At 45.3% G+C, this 21,716-nt stretch overlaps 1 protein-coding gene across 4 annotated transcripts in view; it reads right to left on the bottom strand.

Moving 5' to 3' along the window:
• The window catches only part of LOC115075708, a gene marked incomplete at its 3' end in the record, with an annotated part of 78,169 nt that extends 57,315 nt beyond the window's left edge, over nt 1-20,854 (bottom strand). The window contains 4 exon segments of one of the 4 annotated variants that reach the window (XM_029576352.1): nt 6,679-6,786; nt 7,240-7,366; nt 17,723-17,899; nt 20,617-20,854. In XM_029576352.1, the coding sequence (XP_029432212.1) occupies nt 6,679-6,786; nt 7,240-7,366; nt 17,723-17,746 (259 nt within the window). 4 annotated transcript variants of the gene reach the window in all.
• Between the last annotated feature and the right edge of the window lie 862 nt (nt 20,855-21,716).

The raw sequence follows: 21,716 nt of genomic DNA, 5'->3' as shown, positions 1-21,716 counted from the left end.
GCTGACAGTATGACTACCACGCAAGCTTTCTGCAATTTTCTCCTCACACATGCAGAGTCCGGGAGCGAACAGCGAAGAGCAGCTGACACTGCAACCCTTACAACTGAGCGTGCGCATCAGGCTTTGGGAGCCCATAGAAAAAAACAGAACTCGGGACATAATTCTCAATTTTAACAGCTTTATTCAAAAGGAGCAAATTCTAACAATTGCACGACAGAAAAGGCATTGGGTATGGCATCACCTGGAAGCAGCTGTGTTTCAAGATCTTGCAACCAGCACCCTTAAAAAGAGGTACGAACTGAGACCAGTCACCGAGCCTCTACGAAGGGCAGAGATGAAATATCAGTGGAATTTCATTTCAACATGCAGGCAAAACATACAGGCTGAAAAACATGGCGGCGCCACAGCAATGTTTCAAGATGCACGACTAACACTTTCTCCACCGGAACACCCTGTGGCAGCTTCTAAACAACAGGCAGCCATGATCCCTAAACGGCAGAAGGTAGAGAGATCCAAGCGACGTCCCTCTCATAAACCAGTGTCATCTCGTGAAGATACGGCAGAGCAGGGCTGACTGTGAACTGTGTTTCTTTTGTTTAGTAGTTAAATCACAAGTAGACTGTGATAAATTGCAGGAAGACCTCATGAGACTGGAAAATTGGGCATCCAAATGGCAGATGAAATTTAATGTGGATAAGTGCAAGGTTAAGCATTTAGGGAAAAATAACCCCTGCTATAATTACACAATGTTGGGTTCCATATTAGGTGCTACAACCCAAGAAAGAGATCTAGGTGTCACAGTGGATAACGCATTGAAATTGTCGGTGCAGTGTGATGCGGCAGTCAAAAAAGCAAACAGAATGTTGGGAATTATTAGAAAGGGAATGGTGAATAAAACGGAAAATGTCATAATGCCTCTGTATCGCTCCATGGTGAGACCGCACCTTGAATACTGTGTACAATTCTGGTCGCCGCATCTCAAAAAAGATATAATTGCGATGGAGAAGGTACAGAGAAGGGCGACCAAAATGATAAAGGGGATGCAACAGCTCCCCTATGAGGAAAGACTAAAGAGGTTAGGACTTTTCAGCTTGGAGAAGAGACGGCTGAGGAGGGATATGATAGAGATGTTTAAAATCATGAGAGGTCTAGAACGGGTAGATGTGAATCGGTTATTTACTCTTTCGGATAGTAGAAAGACTAGGGAGCACTCCATGAAGTTAGCATGGGGCACATTTAAAACTAATCGGAGAAAGTTCTTTTTTACTCAACGCACAATTAAACTCTGGAATTTGTTGCCGGAGGATGTGGTTAGTGCAGTTAGTGTATCTGTGTTTAAAAAAGGATTGGATAAGTTCTTGGAGGAGAAGTCCATTACCTGCTATTAGGTTCACTTAGGGGCGGATTTTAAGAGCCCTGCTCACCTAAATCCGCCCAAATCCGGGCGGATTTAGGCGAGCAGGGCCATGTGCGCCGGTGAGCCTAGGTGAGCCTATTTTACATAGGCTCACTGGCGCGCGCAGAGCCCCGGGACTCGCGTAAGTCCCGGGGTTTTCTGAGGGGGGCGTGTCGGGGGCGTGCCCGAACCGCGTGGCGTTTTCGGGGCATGTCCGGAGCATTCCGGGGGCGGGCCCGGGGGCGTGGTTACGGCCCGGGGCGGTCCGGGAGCGTGGCCGCGCCCTCCGTACCCGCCCCCAGGTCGCGTCCCGGCGCGCAAGAGGCCCGCTGGCGCGCGGGGATTTACGCCTCACTCCGGGAGGCGTAAATCCCCCGACAAAGGTAAGGGGGGGGTTTAGACAGGGCCGGGGCGGGTGGGTTAGGTAGAGGAAGGGAGGGGAAGGTGAGGGGAGGGCGTTAGAGGATTCCCTCCGAGGCCACTCCGATTTCGGAGCGGCCTCGGAGGGAACGGGGGTAGGCTGCGTGGCTCGGCGCGCGCCAGCTATACGAAATCGATAGCCTTGCGCGCGCCGATCCAGGATTTGCGCGGCTACGCGCGTATCTACTAAAATCCCGCGTACTTTTGCTTGCGCCTGATGCGCCAGCAAAAGTACGCCTATTCGCGGTATTTGAAAATCTACCCCTTAGAGAATAGCCACTGCCATTAGCAATGGTAACATGGAATAGACTTAGTTTTTGGGTACTTGCCAGGTTCTTATGGCCTGGATTGGCCACTGCTGGAAGCAGGATGCTGGGCTTGATGGACCCTTGGTCTGACCCAGTATGGCATTTTCTTGTTCTTATGTTCTTAAAATGAGATTGAACCGATCACGTGGTCGAATCATGGGATGGTCTGGCTAGATCTCTCCATTCAGGTAGGTCATGGGGGACATCCTGGCGACTTAAATGTATCATTACTCTAGAACAAAACAATTGTTCAGAATTTAGCATGCTCTTTGTCGGAATATTATCAAATTTACCATAGTCAATCGACCTCCGTAAGCTGTGTGTGGGAATGTTCCAAGGCAGTAATTAGAGGACAGTGTGTAGCTAGAGCAACAGCTATTAAAAGGGAAAGGGGGTCTGCACGTCAACTATTATTAGCTGAAATTAGTCGCTTATCCAAACAACACTTTCAAACACAATCTGCTAAGGTGTATCGACAGCTTACGGAGGCTCGTTTCAAGCTGAATACATTAATTGATGCCCAAATAGCTTATATCATGGAAAAAAACAAACAAAAATACTATGAGGGCAGTGACAAGGCTGAAATTATTAGCCCGACAGCTGAAGGAGCGTATCTCTCAAAGTCTAATAACCAAAATAAAAGACATCGGTGGCCACGTTACACTGGACCCCACAGAAATCAGAAAATGTTTTAAGGACTTTTATGCTACTCTGTATAGCACCGACATGAAGATACCGGAAGTTGAAATCCCTAAATATTTGAAAATCATGGAGATCCCTCAACTCACTTTGGAACAACGACAAATCCTAGATGAGCCCATATCAGTTGAGGAGGTAACCATGGTGATTAAATCACCGCGACAGTAGATCTCTCTGCAACGGTCTCAGGTGAGCGAAGGCCCAAGGCACCAATTCCAACGTCGAAGCCATGAACCCCAGAACTTGTAGGTAACCCCACACTCTGGGGTTTGGAAGCAGTAACAAGAGACGCACTTGCTGCTGTCATTCGTGAGAAACACCCTGCCCTGGAGGGTGTCCAAACGAGCTCCCAAACACTCCAGATACTGTGATGGAGTCAGATGACTTTTCACTTCGTTGATTACCCAGCCTAGGGACTGGAGACAATGGATCACACGAGGAACTACACCCTCCATCATACTTCTCACTGTGATTCAGTAGGCGCCAATCTAATTTAAGTCAGCAAGTCGACCTGTAAGCTGAAGACTAGAATCTTTGAACACTGTTCTTGCATCCATACATCCAAAACTAATGCCTCACTTGTTAATCACTGGCTGGATAAAAACCATGTGAACTCTGATTTGTGGGTTTTTGACTAGAATGTTTCTCTACACCTCCTTGTGGTGGCAATCTTTCAACTTTCCTGACGCGTTGCGAACGCCACTGGATTTTTTTTTTTTAATTCAACTCGCCCATTCCTACTGGTCTCAATAGGGAGACTGAAGAGTCAGCATTCCTCTGATTCAGTTTGTTGTTTGTTTTTTTTTAATACGTCCTATTCCTATATTTGTTTGAAATTTTCCTTTTTTCCCCTCATTTCGCCTTCTAGTCATTATCCCCCTTTTGTGTACCTGTTAAGAACATAAGAACATAAGAAATTGCCATGCTGGGTCAGACCAAGGGTCCATCAAGCCCAGCATCCTGTTTCCAACAGTGGCCAATGCAGGCCATAAGAACCTGGCAAGTACCCAAAAACCAAGAAGATCCCATCTGATGCCAGTAATAGCAGTGGCGATTCCCTAAGTAAACTTGATTAATAGCAGTTAATGGACTTCTCCTCCAAGTACTTATCCAAACCTTTTTTGAACCCAGCTACACTAACTGCACTAACCACATCCTCTGGCAACAAATTCCAGAGCTTTATTGTGCGTTGAGTGAAAAAGAATTTTCTCCGATTTGTCTTTTTCAGACCCTCCATAAATTTATTTCTCTCATTCCCCTTGTATTTAATTCTGGCGACACAAACATTTTTCTCTCTTAAATTACAACTTTATTTTTCCCTTCTCCGCGCTGTCACTAACTGCTTCTTCCACCTTCCCGCCCTGTACATGCACTCATTCCCACAGGGTTTCCAATTCACTTTCTCCGAGCTTTGCTTCACATTCTGCTCTGACGTCATTGGCTCTGTCTCGCCCCTTTGGTCGGGCTTCCTCTCCGTTTCATGCCCTTCCTGTTCCTTTTTAAAGCGCGCCTTTAGCCTTACAGTCACAGCCGGCTGTTTCCAATTACTTTTTTTCCCTCGCTTTTTGATGTGCTGTTTACATTCTAACAAACAAGAGCCTTTGCCTCCACCTCCTTTTATACTCCGTGTTTCTTTTTTCACTGCTTCTCACCACACCGGCGTCCCAGAGCCGCACGGCTTCATGCCTTTAATTTTAATGATCCCATATTTCAGTCTCACCTTCTCATTATTTACCATCAGGCCAATGCACTGTTAGCCCGTGTTTGGCCGTGCGTTTTTGATGTGCTATTTTTACCCCTTATTCAGTAAGGGGTAATTGCGCGTCAAAAACACGCGGCCAACCCCCCCCAAAGCTAATAGCGCCCGCAACATGCAAATGCATGCTGATGAGCCTATTAGTTAGTCCCGCGCAATCCAGAAAGTAAAATGTCAGCCAAGCCGCACATTTTACTTTCAGAAATTAATGCCTGCCCAAAGGCACCGGGAAAGTGCACAGAAAAGCAGAAAAAACTGATTTTCTGTGCACCCTCCGACTTAATATCATGGCGATATTAAGTTGGAGGCCCCAAAAATAAAAAAAAAATTAAAAATCTGCCCGCGGGTTGGAAGACAGACACTCAATTTAGCCGGCGTCCATTTTCCGAACCCGTGGCTGTCAGCAGATTCGAGAACCAACACCAGTAAAATTGAGCGTCGGCTGTCGAACCTGCTGACAGCCGCCGCTTCTGTCAAAAAGGAGGCGCTAGGGACGCGCTAGTGTCCCTAGCGCCTCCTTTTACCGCAGGCCCTCATTTACATATTTTTCTTTTCTGAATCGCGCACCCAGAGAGCGGCCGGGGCGCTCGCCGGCTCTCCCGCGGTTTTTCCTGTATCAGCCCGCATGTTTTAACTTGCTTTTCAGCACCATGGCTTGCGGCACTGGCAGAGGCTTTGTTTACTGGGTTGCAAAGGGGCGGATTCCGGGTAAAGATCGGCCGGGGATTTTCCGCCCAGGCGATACCCCATGGTCTGACGAGTGCGGCTCTGTCGCGGCCACGCTCGGCAGATCACGTGACCAGAGCGAGCGGCCCACCGATAGGCCAAGCCGCCCCTGGGGTTGTAGCATTGTTTCATATCTTTTTTTCCTTCCCCTCTCGGGCTAATTCCTCCTTCACGATTCAATCTGTCTCCAAATTTGTTTCAAAATGCATCTCTTTTCCAACCCTCTTTTTTTTTTCTTTTAGTTTATCCACAGCCTCTCTTACCTCATCTTTATATAAGCCCTGTTCCCTACCTCTTCAATTGCTATGTAATTATTCTACATATTAATTCCTTTTATGGCACACTATACCTCTACCTTTTCTTCTGTTATTTAGGACCATTTCAGATTGCCAACCCCCTTTTATTAGATCTGCATCCATCTTTCTATGCATAAGTGGTACATATGCCTTTTGGTTTCCTACTATCTAAAGTATAATGTTGGCAGCTTTCTGTCTGTGCTCTATTTATTCACATGTTATAGTTTTCCTTTTGGAATAGTACAATGTACAAGGCATAACCATAATCTCTCTCTTATTTGGGTAGGTATTCATTATCCTCTGCTTTTTGCCATGTGTTTTGTGGTCCTTTGTATATTTATATTCAATGTTATGTTTGGGTTTTTTCAGAATTCACGTTCAACCCTACTCAGACTTCTACCTCTTATGTAAACTGTCCCTCCTGACGCAGCCCAAGCGAAACACGGTTCCGTGTCGGGGGACCCAGTCCATAATAAATATTGCTATGTACAAACCCTGAAGGCACTTAGTGCTTAGTCATTCGGTGGTTGTTGGACCATTTGTGAGCGCTATTGCTATTCAGCCTAGTGTGTTCGCTCATCTCTCCACTTTCCATCTAACTGCACCATATGCTTGAGATAGACTTCCTGAGCTGCTGCACCCTGCTCCCGCCTTATTTCAATCCGGTCTAAAGCCCCAGCTTTTTGAGGCTGCTTTTAAAATCTTAACCCCTGATTGTCCCGCGTACCGCCTCATTAATTGTTAACCATTGTCTGAATTAATGAAATTCCCAAGTCTCTTTTGCCCTGTGTGTTTGTCTTGATTAGATTGTAAGCTCTGCTGGGAAGGGACTGTCTCTTACATGTTGTTTGTACAGAGCTGTGTATGTCGAGTGGTGCTATAGAAGTGTTAAGTCAGAGTAGCAGCAGCACCATCCTTATGCTATGAAATTATCAATGGTCTTCTCTATCATAGAGCTATAACCCTGTACCTCGCTTGGCACATTACAGTAGAAGAGATGAGTTTAAAAAAAAATCCACATAATTAATAAAACACTAAACTAAAATTCTCTTAAAGAAATTTTTAAAAAGCTCTTACATGAGGTGCACCCATCATTGACATTCTGTCCCTCAGCGTCACCCTTATCCTTGAATCGTGCGCCTTTTTTTATTCTGAATAAGGCATCAGGATTGACAATTGCATAACCTATTAAAAAGGAAAGGAACAGTGTCAGCAAGCTCAGTGACTGCGAAATTCAGAGGTGTGCAGAAAATCCTGCACAAGAAGAAATCTCTAGAAGAGAAAGACAAATATTTACTGACTGCGAATATTTCAGGAACACAAACATTGCCGTACTAGGTTAGAGAGAGGAGCCATCAAGCCCAGTCTCCTGTTTCCAACAGTGGCCAATCCAGGTCACAAGTACCTGGCAGGATCCCAGATAGTAGACAGATCCACACTGCTAATGCCCAGGGATAAGCAGCGGCTTTCTACCTGCTTAATGACAGTTTAGGGACTATTCCTCTAAGAACTTCTTAAAAGGCCACAGACCGAATATTACTATATATTCATGCATTTATGTGGCCTTAAGGCCAAGATTTAAGACATGCACATCTAGGACTGCCTGAGACCCAATAAGCAGAGAAGATGGTGCTTCACCCAGGGAAAACAGGGCTCTGTGAATTTCCTTCATCACGTGTGCATACAATTCCTTCTGCCATTCTTCCAAAAAGCGCCACTCTTCCTGGGAGAAACAGACTACCACATCATGGAATGTCACCGAAGCCTGAAACAATGACATATAGAAAGCATCGTCAGTGCACAATGGCCTCTCCTCAAAGAACCTGAATTCTAATTGAACCACATTAGCACTGATCAAGCTGCTGTTGTCCAACAATTTGTTGTAGGTTCCTCCTAAAGAGGAGGCCCATGTGGGCTTGACAGCTCTTATATATCATCATCATCTTTGGACGGTTCTTATACTGGGTACAGATAAAGGTCTCATAACCTACAAATATACCATTTTTCACCAGGATCAATAAGACTAGTGAAGCTATGCACAACTCAAAAACATTTACAGTCTGCTCTCATGCAGAGAAAGATTAAGTGATGTGAGCAAGCTCAGACAGTAAGTAGTGAAGAAAGAAATCTGATCAGGGTCTCTGTCTTCATAGTGTTATGATCATTACAGGAACATTGGTTCTTACCTGCTAATTTTTGTTCCTGTAATACCACAGATCAGTCCAGACCAGTGGGTTTATGCATCCCTACCAGCAGATGGAGGCAGAGAACAAAACTGAGGCACAACTACTTAACCGAGAGTGCCACCTGCAGACCTCAGTATTGACCTGTACCGAAGCCAAGATAAACCTAAAAAAAATTAAATAAATAAAAAGATTAGGACCATGTCGTCTTATAACCGGTAGAACATAAATTACTTTGCATATCTATAGGCAATATGTCAAAAAATGCGGTCCAGCAATTACAGTAAGTTTTCGCTGTCCCACAGTATGGTCGAGCCACTCGAGTTGCATAGTCCACGTCATCCGTTGATACCAGGCTTGAACCGAAGGTTGGGACGTAGAGTCCACAGAGACAGCCAGTATGGTTCGGCAGGCCAACAACACAGCACACCGTCCAAATCTATTCAAGGAAGAGCGCTGTAACTGAGGGCCACGCAGCAGAACCTCCACTGTTTTGGCCTCTTGAGCCCCAGTACATTTGCACAGGCCGCGTCGGCGTCTCCCCAGGAAACCTCGTTGCGCTTTCTGTCCGTGGTTGGGTCTTGTTGCTCCTCGCCGGGGGAGGCTGAACTGTCCACCCTCTTTCCTTCACTTCTCTATTTTCCCCTCTTTTTCTTAAGTAATTCTTGTCTATGTTTTTCTCCTTTTCCTACCTGAAGACTTGATAGTATCATGGCGTCGGACGACTTCGACATTGTGATCGAGGCCATGCTGGAGGCTCCTTACAAGAACAGAGAGGTAAAAGGTTCTGGGCTGAGGCAATTTGTACCGTCTCTGGAATGAAGAAGGGGGCCTGGGTGTTATATCTGCACGTCAGGCTATTTTTCTATATCTGTTATGTACTGATGATTACATACGTCTATGCTGACATGTTCTTGTCTTTTGGTTTGGTTGTATTGACGATGCGCCGCAGGTTACGGTACATGGAAAATGTTAATAAAAATCATTTTGGCAAAAATAGATAATACACCAGGGCTAACAGGAAAAGCAGGGCTGGAACCCCCTTGCCCTGGAGCCTCTGTACCTCCAGACCACCAAAAACCTATGTATAACTGAATAAAAAAAACCTCTTAGAAAATTTTTACAACTATCAGCAGGAAAAAACTACAGTCTTTCGGCAGCGATGGGGAGGGTCTCTGGACTGTTCTGTGGTATTACAGGAATGAATTAGCAGGTATGAACTAATTTTCCTTTCCTGTACATACCCAGATCAGTCCACACAAGTGGGATGTACCCAATCACCCCTAAACTGGGTGGGAACCCGAAAGACCCGCACACAGCACACTTTCAATGGACGCATCCTCCTGAGCCTGCATATCCAAACGATAATAACTGGTGAAAGTATGAAGCAAGCACCACACCACTGCCTTACAAACTTCCTGAGAGGAGAACAACTGACACTCTGCCCAAGAGGCCGCCTGCATTCTTGTAGAATGCGCTTTCAGACCCACTGGACTCTCGCGACCCTTACAAATATACACAGCGCAAATGGTCTCCTTTAGCCGATGTGCAATCATGGCCTTGGATGCCTTATCACCTTTCTTTGCACCCCCGAACAGCACAAAAAGATGATCCGATTGCCAGAAAGGATTAGTGACCTCCAGATACCACAAGATAATCCAACGCACATCTAAAAGATGTAACTCCCTCTCCCACGGGGAATCCTTGGCTAGTTTGGGAAAGCCGGAACTCCACCAATTGATTAAAACGAAAAGAGGACACCACCTTCGGCAAAAAGGAGGGGACCGTTCTCAATGTGACCCCCTCATTAGAAATACACAAGAAGGGATCCTGGCATGATAGAGCCTGAAGCTCCGAAATCCTACAGGCCGAACAAATAGCCACCAAAAACAGTCTTCAGCGTTGCCCTTTTCATGGGTTCAAAAGACGCACCACAGAGCACTTGCAGAACCAACTTCAGGTTCCATTCGGGACACAACTTCCAAACCGATGGTCGCAAATGCTTCACCCCCTTAAGGAAGCAAACCACATCAGGGTGAGAGGCTACAGACCTACCCCATACGTTATCCCTAAGGGAACCCAAGGCCGAAACCTGAACGTGGAGAGTGTTATAGGCCAAACTCTTCAACAAATCTTCCTGTAAGGTTGCTAAAATTTGCAGAACATCCACCTGCAAGGGATCCAGCCACTTCAAAAGACACCACGACTCAAAAACCCCTCCAAACTCTGACATATGCTAAAGATGTAGCTGGCCTCTGGGCCTAGAGAAGCATAGAAATAACTGTTTCTGAATACCCCTTCAGTCGCAGGTACCACCTCTCAAAAGCCAAGCCGTTGAGACAGAATTGATCCTCCCAATCTGAAAATATGGGTCCTTGTCGCAGCAAGCGTAGCAGGTGGGCCAGCCTGAGAGGGCCCTCTAGCACGAGATGACCCAGATCCTCAAACCACGGACGTCACAGCCACGGCAGAGCCACCAGAACCACTGGCCCTGGGTGAGACTATGCACTGCAGCATTTGTCCGACCAATGGCCACGGGGGAAACACATACAGGAGTATCCCCAACAGCCAAGGGCACACAAGAGCATCCAGTCCCTCTGCGCAGACCTCTCTTCTGCGACTTAGGAACCTTTTCGTCTTTGCATTTGATTGTGTCGCCATGAGATCCAACTGGGGAACACTCCACCTGACATAGAAACATAGAAAAATAGAAATGACGGCAGAAGACGACCAATGGCCCATCCAGTCTGCCCAGCAAGCTTCATACTTGTTTTTCTCATATTTATCTGTTACTCTGACCACTGAGGTCAGGATCCTTATTGGTAACTTTTAGGTTCTAATTTCCTTCCACCCCCACCATTGATGTAGAGAGCAGTACTGGAGCTGCATCAATTTATTTATTTATTTAGAGAATTTTATATACCGACAACCGTTTGCACATCGTATCGGTTTACATGTAACTTATAACTAGTTGGGAATGCCCTTACATAGAACAGGAACAAAATGTACATTAACTTACAATAATAAGATAAACCGTGTAACTGAGAAACTATTTACAGTATTCGATGGTATATAGACCATCAATGGTATATAGACCATCAATGTGAGGTATCAAGCCTAATTGGTTAGGGGTAGTAGTAGTAGTAGTAGTAGTAGTAGTAACCGCCGCAATAAGCAAGCTACTCCCAAGCTTATTTGTTTACCCAGCCTTTGCAATTTAGTCCTTGTTGGTTGTTGTCTGAATATAAATCCTCTTTTCTTCACTCCCTCCTGCCGTTGAAGCAGTGAGCTATGCTGTATATGTATTCTAAGTGAAGTATCAGACATGATTGGTTCAGGGTAGTAGCCGCCGCAACAAGCAAGCTACTCCCACGCTTGTTTGTTTTTCTAGCCTGGGCAGTTTAGCCCTTGTTGGTTGTTTGAATATAAATCCTCTTTTCTTCATTCCCCCTGCCATTGAAGCAGAGAGCTGCTTGGATATGCATTGAAAGTGAAGTATCAGGCTAATTTGGGTTGGGGTAGTAACCGCCGCAACAAGCAAGCTACTCCCACGCTTATTTGTGAATGCAGATCCTTTCCCCACATTTCCTCTTGCCGTTGAAGCATAGAGCAATGTTGGAGTCACATTAACCGTGTGTATGTTTATTGAATAAGGGTAGTAACCATCATTCCCGCAAGTCACCCCCATGCCTCTTCTCTTCATTTCATTCACATCCTCTAGACTTTTCTTCATTTCCCCCTGCCATTGAAGCAGAAAGCTATGCTGGATATGCGTGAAGTATCGGTCTTCCTCCCTTGCCGTTGAAGCAGAGAGCTAACTTGCATTGAAAGTGAAGTATCAGACTTTCTCCCCTGCCGTCCCCTGCCATTGAAGCAGAGAGCTGTGCCGGATATGCATGAAGTATCAGACTTTTTCCCTTGCCGTTGAAGCAGAGAGCTATGCTGGATAGACAATGAAAGTGAGTATCGGGCTTATTTAGTTAGGAGTAGTAACCACCATAACCAGCAAGCTACTCCCCACATTTTTTGTGACTGGAAATCCATTTTTTTCCCACATTACCTCTTGTCGTTATTAGAGTAATGTTGGAGTCGCATTAACTGTGTGTATGTTTATTGAATAAGGGTATTATCTCCAGGTAATAGCAGTCATTCCCGCGAGCCACCCACTCTTCATACACATCCTTTAGAGACATTATAGATCCACGGTGTTTATCCCACGCCCCTTTAAAGTCCTTCACAGTTCTGGTCTTTACCACTTCCTTTGGAAGGGCATTCCAGGCATCCACCACCCTCTCCGTGAAGAAATACTTCCTGATATTGGTTCTGAATCTACCTCCCTGGAGCTTTAAATCGTGACCCCTGGTTCTGCTGATTTTTTTCCAACGGAAAAGGTTTGTCATTATCTTTGGGTCATTAAAACCTTTCAAGTATCTGAAAGTCTGTATCATATCATGCCAAATGTGGTTCCAAGCTTCCAGGGACAATTCCCACTCCCCCGGATCCAACTGTTGCCTGCTGAGGAAATCCGCCTGCACACTGTCCATCCCCACGACATGGGAGGCTGCTATTTCCTCGAGATGAATCTCTGCCTAGACAAACAGTTGCTAGGCTTCCAGGGCCACCACTTGACTCTTTGTTCCTCCTTGCCTGTTTATGTACGCCATTGTGGTTGCACTGTCCGAGAATATGCGAACCATCCTGCCAATGACCCAGGGAAGAAAGGCTTTCAGCGCCTGCCGTACCGCCCTTGTTTCCAGACAATTGATTGACCAGGAACTTTCCTGCTTCGACCAAAGTCCTTAGACCGTCCTCCCCAGGCACACTGCTCCCCAACCTTTGAGACTGACATCCGTGATCACCACCACCCAGTCCAGATTTTCCAAGTCCCAAACCTTTCCAGATTGGACCGCAAAAGCCACCACGACAGACTGGACCTGGATCCTTATGGGAGCAGCAACAGTAGATGGTATTCCCCCCAACATCAGATTCCATCTGGACAAAAGCACGTTCTGCAACAGTCTCAAGAGTGCGAAAGCCCATGGAACAAAGTCCAACATGGAACTATGGACCCAGGACCTGTAAATAATCCTAGGCCATCAGTACCGACAAACTCAGATGCGTCACTTGCGTCTGTAACTTTGTCAATCTTTCAAGACTGAGAAACACCCTGCCCCTTCTGGGAGTCAAACAGCATCCCCAGATATTCCAATATCTGGGTCGGCACCACGTGACTCTTTGCGACTGCAAGATGTCCAACCCTCACTGAAGTGACCACATGCACTCCTCCTTCATCTTTGCTCAAAACGAACCAATTATCCAGATAAGGGGGAACCAGAATCTCTTCCCGTCGAAATGCGGCAACCACTACCACCATCACCAAGCCGAAGGGAAGAGATTGAAACTGGAAGTGTCGTCCCAACACCAAGAACCGAAGAAACCTTTGATGATCTTTTCGAATGGAAATATGTAGATAGGCCTCCATCAAATCCAGCGACGATAAAATTCGCCTTTGAGGACAGCGGCAATCACAGTTCACAACGTCTCCATTCAAAAACGAGGGACCTTCAGGGCTCTGTTGACCTTCTGCAAGTCGAGGTTGGGCCGAAAGGTTCCTTCCTTCTTGGGGACCACAAAATAAATGGAATACCTGCCCCATCCTTACTCCTCTTGCAGGATGGGAACAATGGTGTTTAGCTGCAACAGTCGCTGCAGAGTCCCCCTCACTGCCTCCCGCTTGCTCAGAGAGGCCATGTGGGACTCTAGAAGGCTTCCCTGATGGGGTGCGAAAATTCTAAAGTATAACCATCTCGCACCATGCCCAGCACCCAAAGGTCCGAGGTAATCTTGACCCATTCCTCATAAAAGCTGGACAATCTACCCCCTACCTCTTCTATGAAAGAATGAGTGAAGTTGGCTTCATTGTAAGGACTTTCCTCCCCTGGCCCCTTAGCTGGCACTATCCCTGGAAGATCTGCGGGAGCCTCGAAAGGACTGCTGCCATCCACTAGTTTACTTTGCTCCCGCCCCAGAGGAGGACTTGCCGGCACAGAACCTACGCGACTCCTGAAAACGGACCCGTGATGGAAAGAAATTCTGGGCAGTCTTTTTATCTTCAGCAACCTGTTACCTTTGGACTCCCCCAAAGTCTTCATCAGCTGGTCCAAATGCTCCCCAAAAAGGAGCTTTCCTTTGAATGGAAGATTACACAACCACGCCTTGAACCACATATCCGCTGACCAATTCCATAACCACAAAAGCCTGCAGGCTGCTATCGCCAAAACCATGCTCCTGGTCGAAGCGCGCACTAAGTCATACAGCACATTCACAACATAAGCCATTCCTGCCTCCAAGCGCGCTAACTGGAGAGCATTGCCATCTCCGGAGGAGCTTGCTCTTGAGACTTTTGCACCCAATACAGACAAGCCCTTTGCATCATGCTACCACAAATCGCGACATGGAAACTCAAAGCAGAGACGTTGAACATCCGCTTCAATTTAATCTCCTTACCTCCTCTCCTTACCCGACCCCCAGTCCCTGCCAGCAATAGTCTAGGACTCCCATCGAATTGTATATTTATCACCTATGGTTAATTTATATGCTTCGAATGTTCCTATTCATTTCCTCTCTTTCCCTATCATTCTTACTTCTGTCTTCGCTGCTCCTCCTCCCCCTCCCTGTGTATTGTATTTTTTGCTCTTTTTTGTTAACCAGTTAAAATGTAAACTGGCATGATGTTTCCAACAAATGTTGGTATATAAAATTAACTAACTAACTAAATAAATAAATAAATAAATCTCCAACTTGCGGTCGTGCACATCCTTCAGAGCGGCTGCCCCACTACTGGAATGGTCGTCTTCTTGGTGACCGCCGAAACTGCTTGACCATGGCTTGGTCCACCTTTAGATCTGCTTCTGGAAAATCCCATTCCCGGTTCACCAACTTACGAATCTTCTTGGATAACTGAAAGGCACTAGGGGGGCCCTGCAGCCCATCCAGGACTGGATTCACACCCTCATTATTCGACTCCTCCTGAGTAATTTTAACCCCCAATTCCTACAACACCTGAGGAAAAAGGGGACGCAACTCCTTCTTGAACAAGCAGACCACCCTCGGATCATCTCCTTCTGAAACCGGGCAATTATCCTGATCCTGCTCATCCTTATTCGCCTCCGGGTCCACATCCACATCTGGATCTGCCTCCTGCAAATCTGGATCCTTCTGCAAATCATCGAAATAACCCAGATCTCTGGGATCTGCCTCCAAACCTTTACGATCCAGACGGCACTGCAGATCTCCAGAAGGCACAACCTTAGGACTTTTAGTGGCTCGATGGATGGGCCTCTCCTTAGGGCATTTAGCCCCCAACTCCCTCCTAGCCAGGAAAGACTCGTGGAACAGCAAAAAAAAAAAAAAAACCTCTGGGGAGAAATCATTGGGATTGGGATCCACAGTCCCCTGCCCCCAAAGACTGTCATCCAACTCCCCCCCGCTCCCCATCCCTCCTGAAGCAGAGGGGACAGAGGAGGCAGCGAATCCACTGCTTCTCTGTCTGCCACTAGCTCCTTCCCATGATCTCTAACAGAAACGAAGCCCCCACGGGGTCCCCCAGGGCCCCAGCCACATTGCTGGATGAACGGAGGACCTTTTTCCTCTAAGGTCACCCCCAAAGTCCCTTCGCCCCCTGCTGCACAGGCAGTACAGAAGAAACAGTTATTGAGAAGCACGGACCAAATGCTGAAGGCCATGCAAGCTGCCACACGTGGCTTTGGCACCATGCCTCACGTGGCGCGCTGAAACCACAGTCAGGCTGCCCACAAAGCTAAAGGCAGAGCGGCGCCCTGAAGAAAAAACAGGCTGAGCGGTGCGTGGGAGAAGGCAAGAAAAGGACCCGCCGCCACGCTCACACAAGAGCTCCAGGGTATCAGCGGTAACCATGGTGCCGAAAAAAACCCCAAAACCTTTCAAATCACACCCGTGGTAAGAAACGTCCATGCCGGAGTCAAATGGCACACCTCCTGCAAACCTCCGGATCCCCCAGGAAGAAGAGAGGAAGGGACTCCCCTGGATTAGACCCTCCTGAAATTCCGACAGCTCCTGCTGCCCTCGGCATACTCACCACCGTGCCCCGACTGCTCCGGCAGCTGCTGTGAAGGAAAAAAAAACACAGCTTAAATGCACAAAACTGGGTACTTCCCTGACAAAGAAGGTGAATCTTCAGGAGAGGACCTCGGAAGTCCCGAGTGAGCCAGTCCCCTGGCTATCAGAAACTCCGGCCTACCAGGGACCAGCACCAGCCGGGGGGTTCCCAACCCCCCTGGTCACCTCGCTCCACCTGAGGGATGGTCCACAAAGGAGCCAAGCACTTCAGGGAGCCAAAACCAAAATTCCAACTTCTAAATTTTTTCTTTTCCAGACTGCAGGTTTGCACCTCTAGCATCTGCTGGAGTCAGAGAAATACTGAGGGGACTGCAGGTGGCCCTCTCAGATAAGTAGCAGTGCCTCAAAGTCTTGCTCTCTGCCTCCATCTGCTGGTAGGGCTACATAAACCACTTGTCTAGACTGATCTGGGTATGTTGTACATCATCTTTTCCTTGGGTTAAAGGAGGCATTCTCAGCTGCTCTCCTGAGGAGCAAGAAAACTGTTACAAGTTTAACACAGATTTGGGGGAAAGCTTTCTTAACACGATTTTGCCGAGCTGTAGCTATTTGAACACCTTTTGATAGCTCATGCTTTATCAATAGTGAGATCTGTTTGGTTTATAGTCCTCTGAAGCCAAAATGGTTTCTGGCAAACCTGGCCAAAACCTTAGATCAGTGTTTCCCAACCTTTTCAAGTGCAAGGCACAAAGATATTACGCGGCACACCAACCTCCATGGGGCAGGGCACGATACAGACATGGAGAGGACTCAAAAGAAGAGCTGGACAAGCACTGAAAGCCCCTTCCAGTCTTATTTATTTATTTATTTATTTATTTAAAGGATTTATATACCGGAGGTTCCTGTATAATATACATATCACCCCGGTTTACAAGGAACGGTAACTATCGCTTCATTTAGCGGTTTACATTGAACAGGTTAAACGAAGTAACAAATTAGAGTATCTTACTAAGCATCTAATAAACATGCGAGTTAATAAATAAATAGCATGGTAATATGTTTGTCAACATGAATATATGTATATATGATTATATAGAGGATCCAAAATATGGTTATATGATAAGTACAATTCAAAGTTTTATCTCTTCAGTAAGTTATATGCTAGGGGCTGGGGAAAGTGCAAATAAAAATGAATAAACGAATAAAAATGCCTTAAGGAGAGGCCCATTCATCTTACACATTTTCAAACAAAGGCAGATGGGGAAAGGGTGGAGTCACACAATGAACCAGTTCCCTCCACAGACAAGTGCAGGAGAAGGAAAAAAATTGGTGCGATGCGAGCAGCCGGCTCAGTTAGTTTGGCTGGCACACGTGGCTGCCAGAGCTCCTCCACTGCCACTGCTCCCTAGAACGAGTCACATCCAGGGCTCAGTGCATGCTCTCGCTGTCTCATGCAGCCTGGGGATAAGAAAGAGATTGGAAGAACTCAAGGGAGAGGTGATGAGGAGGAGCTACTTATGTTCAGCAGAACGGTGGCCCAGCTATCCATATCCTGTATGCTGCCTATTAATTACTACACTCCAGGGCTCATGCTGAGGTTAGGAAGAAGCGTGCATGATTATAGACAGGTTCTCAGAAAGGAATTCCGACATGTTTAAAAGCCACTGCTGGTAACTCACGTTGCTATGAGGTACCGAGAGCAGAGCCTAGGTGTTGGCTTGCACCTGAGCATTAGGCAGTGGTAACTTTTCCACAGCACACCTGATCAGATCTGAAGGCACACTGGTTAGGAAATACTGCCTTACACCGACATGCAAAAAATGTCTAGGAAACTTTCCTACTTGAGCAGAGATTGGTCCAGGCATGTTCCTTCCTGTCCTGTCTGAGGGATTGCTGCTGTGTTCTGGAAGGGTGCCAAGAAGAGGAAGGCATGCACACAGTCACAAAATGCCGTCTTCCCTTTGGGCAGTTTGCAATGCCTTCAGTCTATGCAACCCTGGATCCTTTCTCAGCAGTTTCTACAGAGCAGAGAATAAAAAAAAAATTAGATTATGTGCTTGGAAACTTCAGTTTTATTTACCAATAAATGGAAACTTCAGCGACTCAGATAAAGCAGTGATCAACATTTGCTGTACAGATTTTCTACTAGCAGTGGCTCTGTGACCACTCATAGTACTACCAACTAGCTCTGATTAACATGGTATCATAGTAAATGATGACAGATAATCCAGTCTGGACTGAAAAAGAAATTGTATTTAAGTTTATATCTTTGATGAGCGGCGGTATATAAAAAACTTTAAATAATAATAATAATAATAAGTTTCCAAAGGCTGATATTCCACCTTTTACCAAAAAATGGCCTCAAGGTAGATCATAACTGAATTAGAATAAACTTACAGGTATACTAATAATAACATTAATTGGATGGTCGAGTGCAGTCATCATTGAATCAAATGACACCACAAAGTGGGCATTTCCATTTCTCTATATTGAGGTTTAATGGAAAGCCTGGATGAATAGCTATGCTTTTGCTTTTTCCTGGAAAGTGAGGTAACAGGGCTCCAAGCAAAGAGGTAGCAGTATAAACCTAAGAAATAATTAATGAACAAAATTAAAAATAAAAGTATGTGGCAAAGGTTACTTAAGCAAACATGGTAACCACTAAGAAAGCAGATTCTGGATAGTCTTGCTCAGGCAACTTTCTGATTGGTTTAACCTGACTGCAGTTCTGTCAGACAACCCGGAGGAGATCATGTTTTGTGTCATGGCATTTTTTAAATAAAGATTCACAAACACAGATCATGATCACAAAAACATAAGAACATGCCATACTGAGTCAGACCAAGGGTCCATCAAGCCCAGCATCTTGTTTCCAACAGTAGCCAATCCAGGCCATAAGAACCTGGCAAGTACCCAAAAACTAAGTCTATTCCATGTAACCATTGCTAGTAATAGCAGTGGCTGTCAATTAATAGCAGGTAATGGACTTCTCCTCCAAGAATTTATCCAATCCTTTTTTAAACACAGCTATACTAACTGCACTAACCACATCCTCTGGCAACAAATTCCAGCGTTTAATTGTGCGTTGAGTAAAAAAAGAACTTTCTCCGATTAGTTTTAAATGTGCCACATGCTAACTTCATGGAGTGCCCCCTAGTCTTTCTACTATCCGAAAGAGTAAATAACCGATTCACATCTACCCGTACTAGACCTCTCATGATTTTAAACACCTTTATCATATCTCCCTTCAGCCATCTCTTCTCCAAGCTGAAAAGTCCTAACCTCTTTAGTCTTTCCTCATAGGAGAGCTGTTCCATTCCCTTTATCATTTTGGTCGCCCTTCTCTGTACCTTCTCCATCGCAATTATATCTTTTTTGAGATGTGGCGACCAGAATTGTACACAGTATTCCAGGTGTGGTCTCACTATGGAGTGATACAGAGGCATTATAACATTTTCCGTTTTATTCACCATTCCCTTTCTAATAATTCCCAACATTCTGTTTGCTTTTTTGACTGCTACAGCACACTTTCACAATTTCAATGTGTTATCCACTATGACGCCTAGATCTCTTTCTTGGGTGGTAGCTTCTAATATGGAACCTAACATTGTGTAACTATAGCATGGGTTATTTTTCCCTATATGCATCACCTTGCACTTATCCACATTAAATTTCATCTGCCATTTTGACGCCCAATTTTCCAGTTTCACAAGGTCTTCCTGCAATTTATCACAATCTGCATTACAATTAAAAAACACAACCAAACAAGCAAGCTTCTCACACTCAGAAAAAAATCAACCAGCAATCTCTAAAAAAAAAAAAAAAATACTTCCACATTAAAAAAAAAAAGTATAGCCCAAAACACACCTCAAAGAGCATATGTGCTAGCCTGAAAACATGTCTGAGCATAATTCTATTTTTAAAAAGCAGAATATTATTTATTAGCATTTATTAATCACTTTCCAGATAAAATTATCACCCAAACCGACATGTGGATATGTGTAATTATCATGAATTTATGCATGATCATCTGTTGTATTTGCTGTATCAGTGATTATTTTAGTTTGTATTACTATATTTTCTTTTGTATTAGTAAGTATTGTACCTATTGCATTTGGGTTTTTTCCCATTTTATATACATCGCTTAGAGATCCTGGATAAAGCTATTAAGACATGTTTTAAAAATAAATACTTCACCTCCAACCTCTTCCCCACCCCCAAAGTCCTTTTTTCCAGCACAAAAGAAAGTCAGATCTTGTACCCTACGAGTGAAAAGCTTTGAACTGGGGAGGGAAATGTTAATATCGTTTACCCCGTGCAAATGAAGGAGCCTGATGGACCGCTTTAGCTTTGTGAATACTGTTTCTGATGCCATTTGTTTACTCCTACCATATTTATTTTGTCTTAGAGTTACTAGATGACCATGTCATCAGGGATAGACTTGCACTTCTTGCTTTCTTTACAAAAACTGGAATGAGCCTTACAAAGATAAAACCAGTACTGGCTCATCTGGTCCCTAACAGCATGGAACTGTCTAGTAGTGACCTTAATTAAAACCAATATATTGCTTCCTTCATCGGGCTTCCCTCTCAGGCTAGCAGGAGGAATGTATTAAAGCAATGAATCAGTCCTACAACCATCACCAGAGACAAGAACCACTGCGCCTAGTCAACCACACTGTTTAGCCCCTTACAAACAAACAAAAAATGTGTTGTTGTTGTTGTTTTTTACTTACTATAAATTCTGGTGCTGCCCCTTTAAGAGTTAGAGACGCCGGAAGTCATTTTCTCAGGCAGCAGCAGTTACCCTCGCCGGTAATGCGAGGGTGGCAGGGAACCGAGACAGGAGCTGCGCAGTGAAGATGGAGAGATCGTGGCAGCAGCAGCAGCAGCAGGAGCGGGGCCGTTTCTCGGTGCGCTAAGCTCTTCCGGGCACCGCTTAGCCCATGTTGTTGTGTGCGAAAGGAAGTGAGGCCGGCGCGGCTTGATGACGTCATCGGCCAGGACAGCGTGGCGCTTCGGGGCTCTCTTTCTTTCTGTAGTTTTTAAAGGTTTTGTTTAGGACCTCAGCCCCTGTTTCAAGAAAACACACGCATCGTTGGAAAGGGTAGGATCATAGCTTCCTGAGGATTTCATTTGTAACAACTGAAAAACTTTCAGGTTTAAAACAGCTTTTTAAATATGACTACGTAGCCTTTCATTGCGTGGAAAACTTCAAATTCTTTCTTAATTTGAAAGGTTGGAAATTCTAAGATCTGCTGCTTACGGAAATGACTGGTTGAAAATGAAGGAGTAGAGTTTTTGTACTTGGATTTTTAGAAGGCATTTCACAAACTCCTTCATGAGAGACTCCTCAAAAAATGAAGGTATGGGATAGAAGGCAGTATTCTATTGGGGATTGGTAACTGGTTAAAAGAAAGGAAACAGAAAATAGCACTAAATGGTCAGTGTTCCCAATGGAGAGAGGTGAATTGTGTTTGTAAGTGCCATGGTGAGTCAGACCAAAGTCCCATCAAGCATAGTATCAGGTTTCCCACAGTGATCAAGCCAGGTCTTAAGTACCGAACAGATCCAAAAGAGTAGATTCATTTCCTGTTGCTCACTCTCAGAAAGCGGTGATAGAACCCACGCCAAAGGTGACTAAAATGGTGTGGGGTCTGCATCAAAAGCCATATCAGATAAGACTGAAGGACATAAATATTTATACCTTGGAGGAGAGGGGAGATATGATACAGCTTTTAAATACCTGAAAGGTATTAATGATGCGCAAGAATCAAACCTTTTCCAATGGAAAGGAAGCTGCAGAACTAGGAGTCATGATATGAAACTCCAAGGA

The sequence above is a fragment of the Rhinatrema bivittatum genome, chromosome 14 (genome assembly GCF_901001135.1).
Source record: "Rhinatrema bivittatum chromosome 14, aRhiBiv1.1, whole genome shotgun sequence".
In the NCBI taxonomy this organism is placed as follows: domain Eukaryota; kingdom Metazoa; phylum Chordata; class Amphibia; order Gymnophiona; family Rhinatrematidae; genus Rhinatrema; species Rhinatrema bivittatum.
The sequence above is the reverse complement of the archived record's forward strand: the minus strand, read 5'-3'. Positions and strand labels throughout refer to the sequence as shown.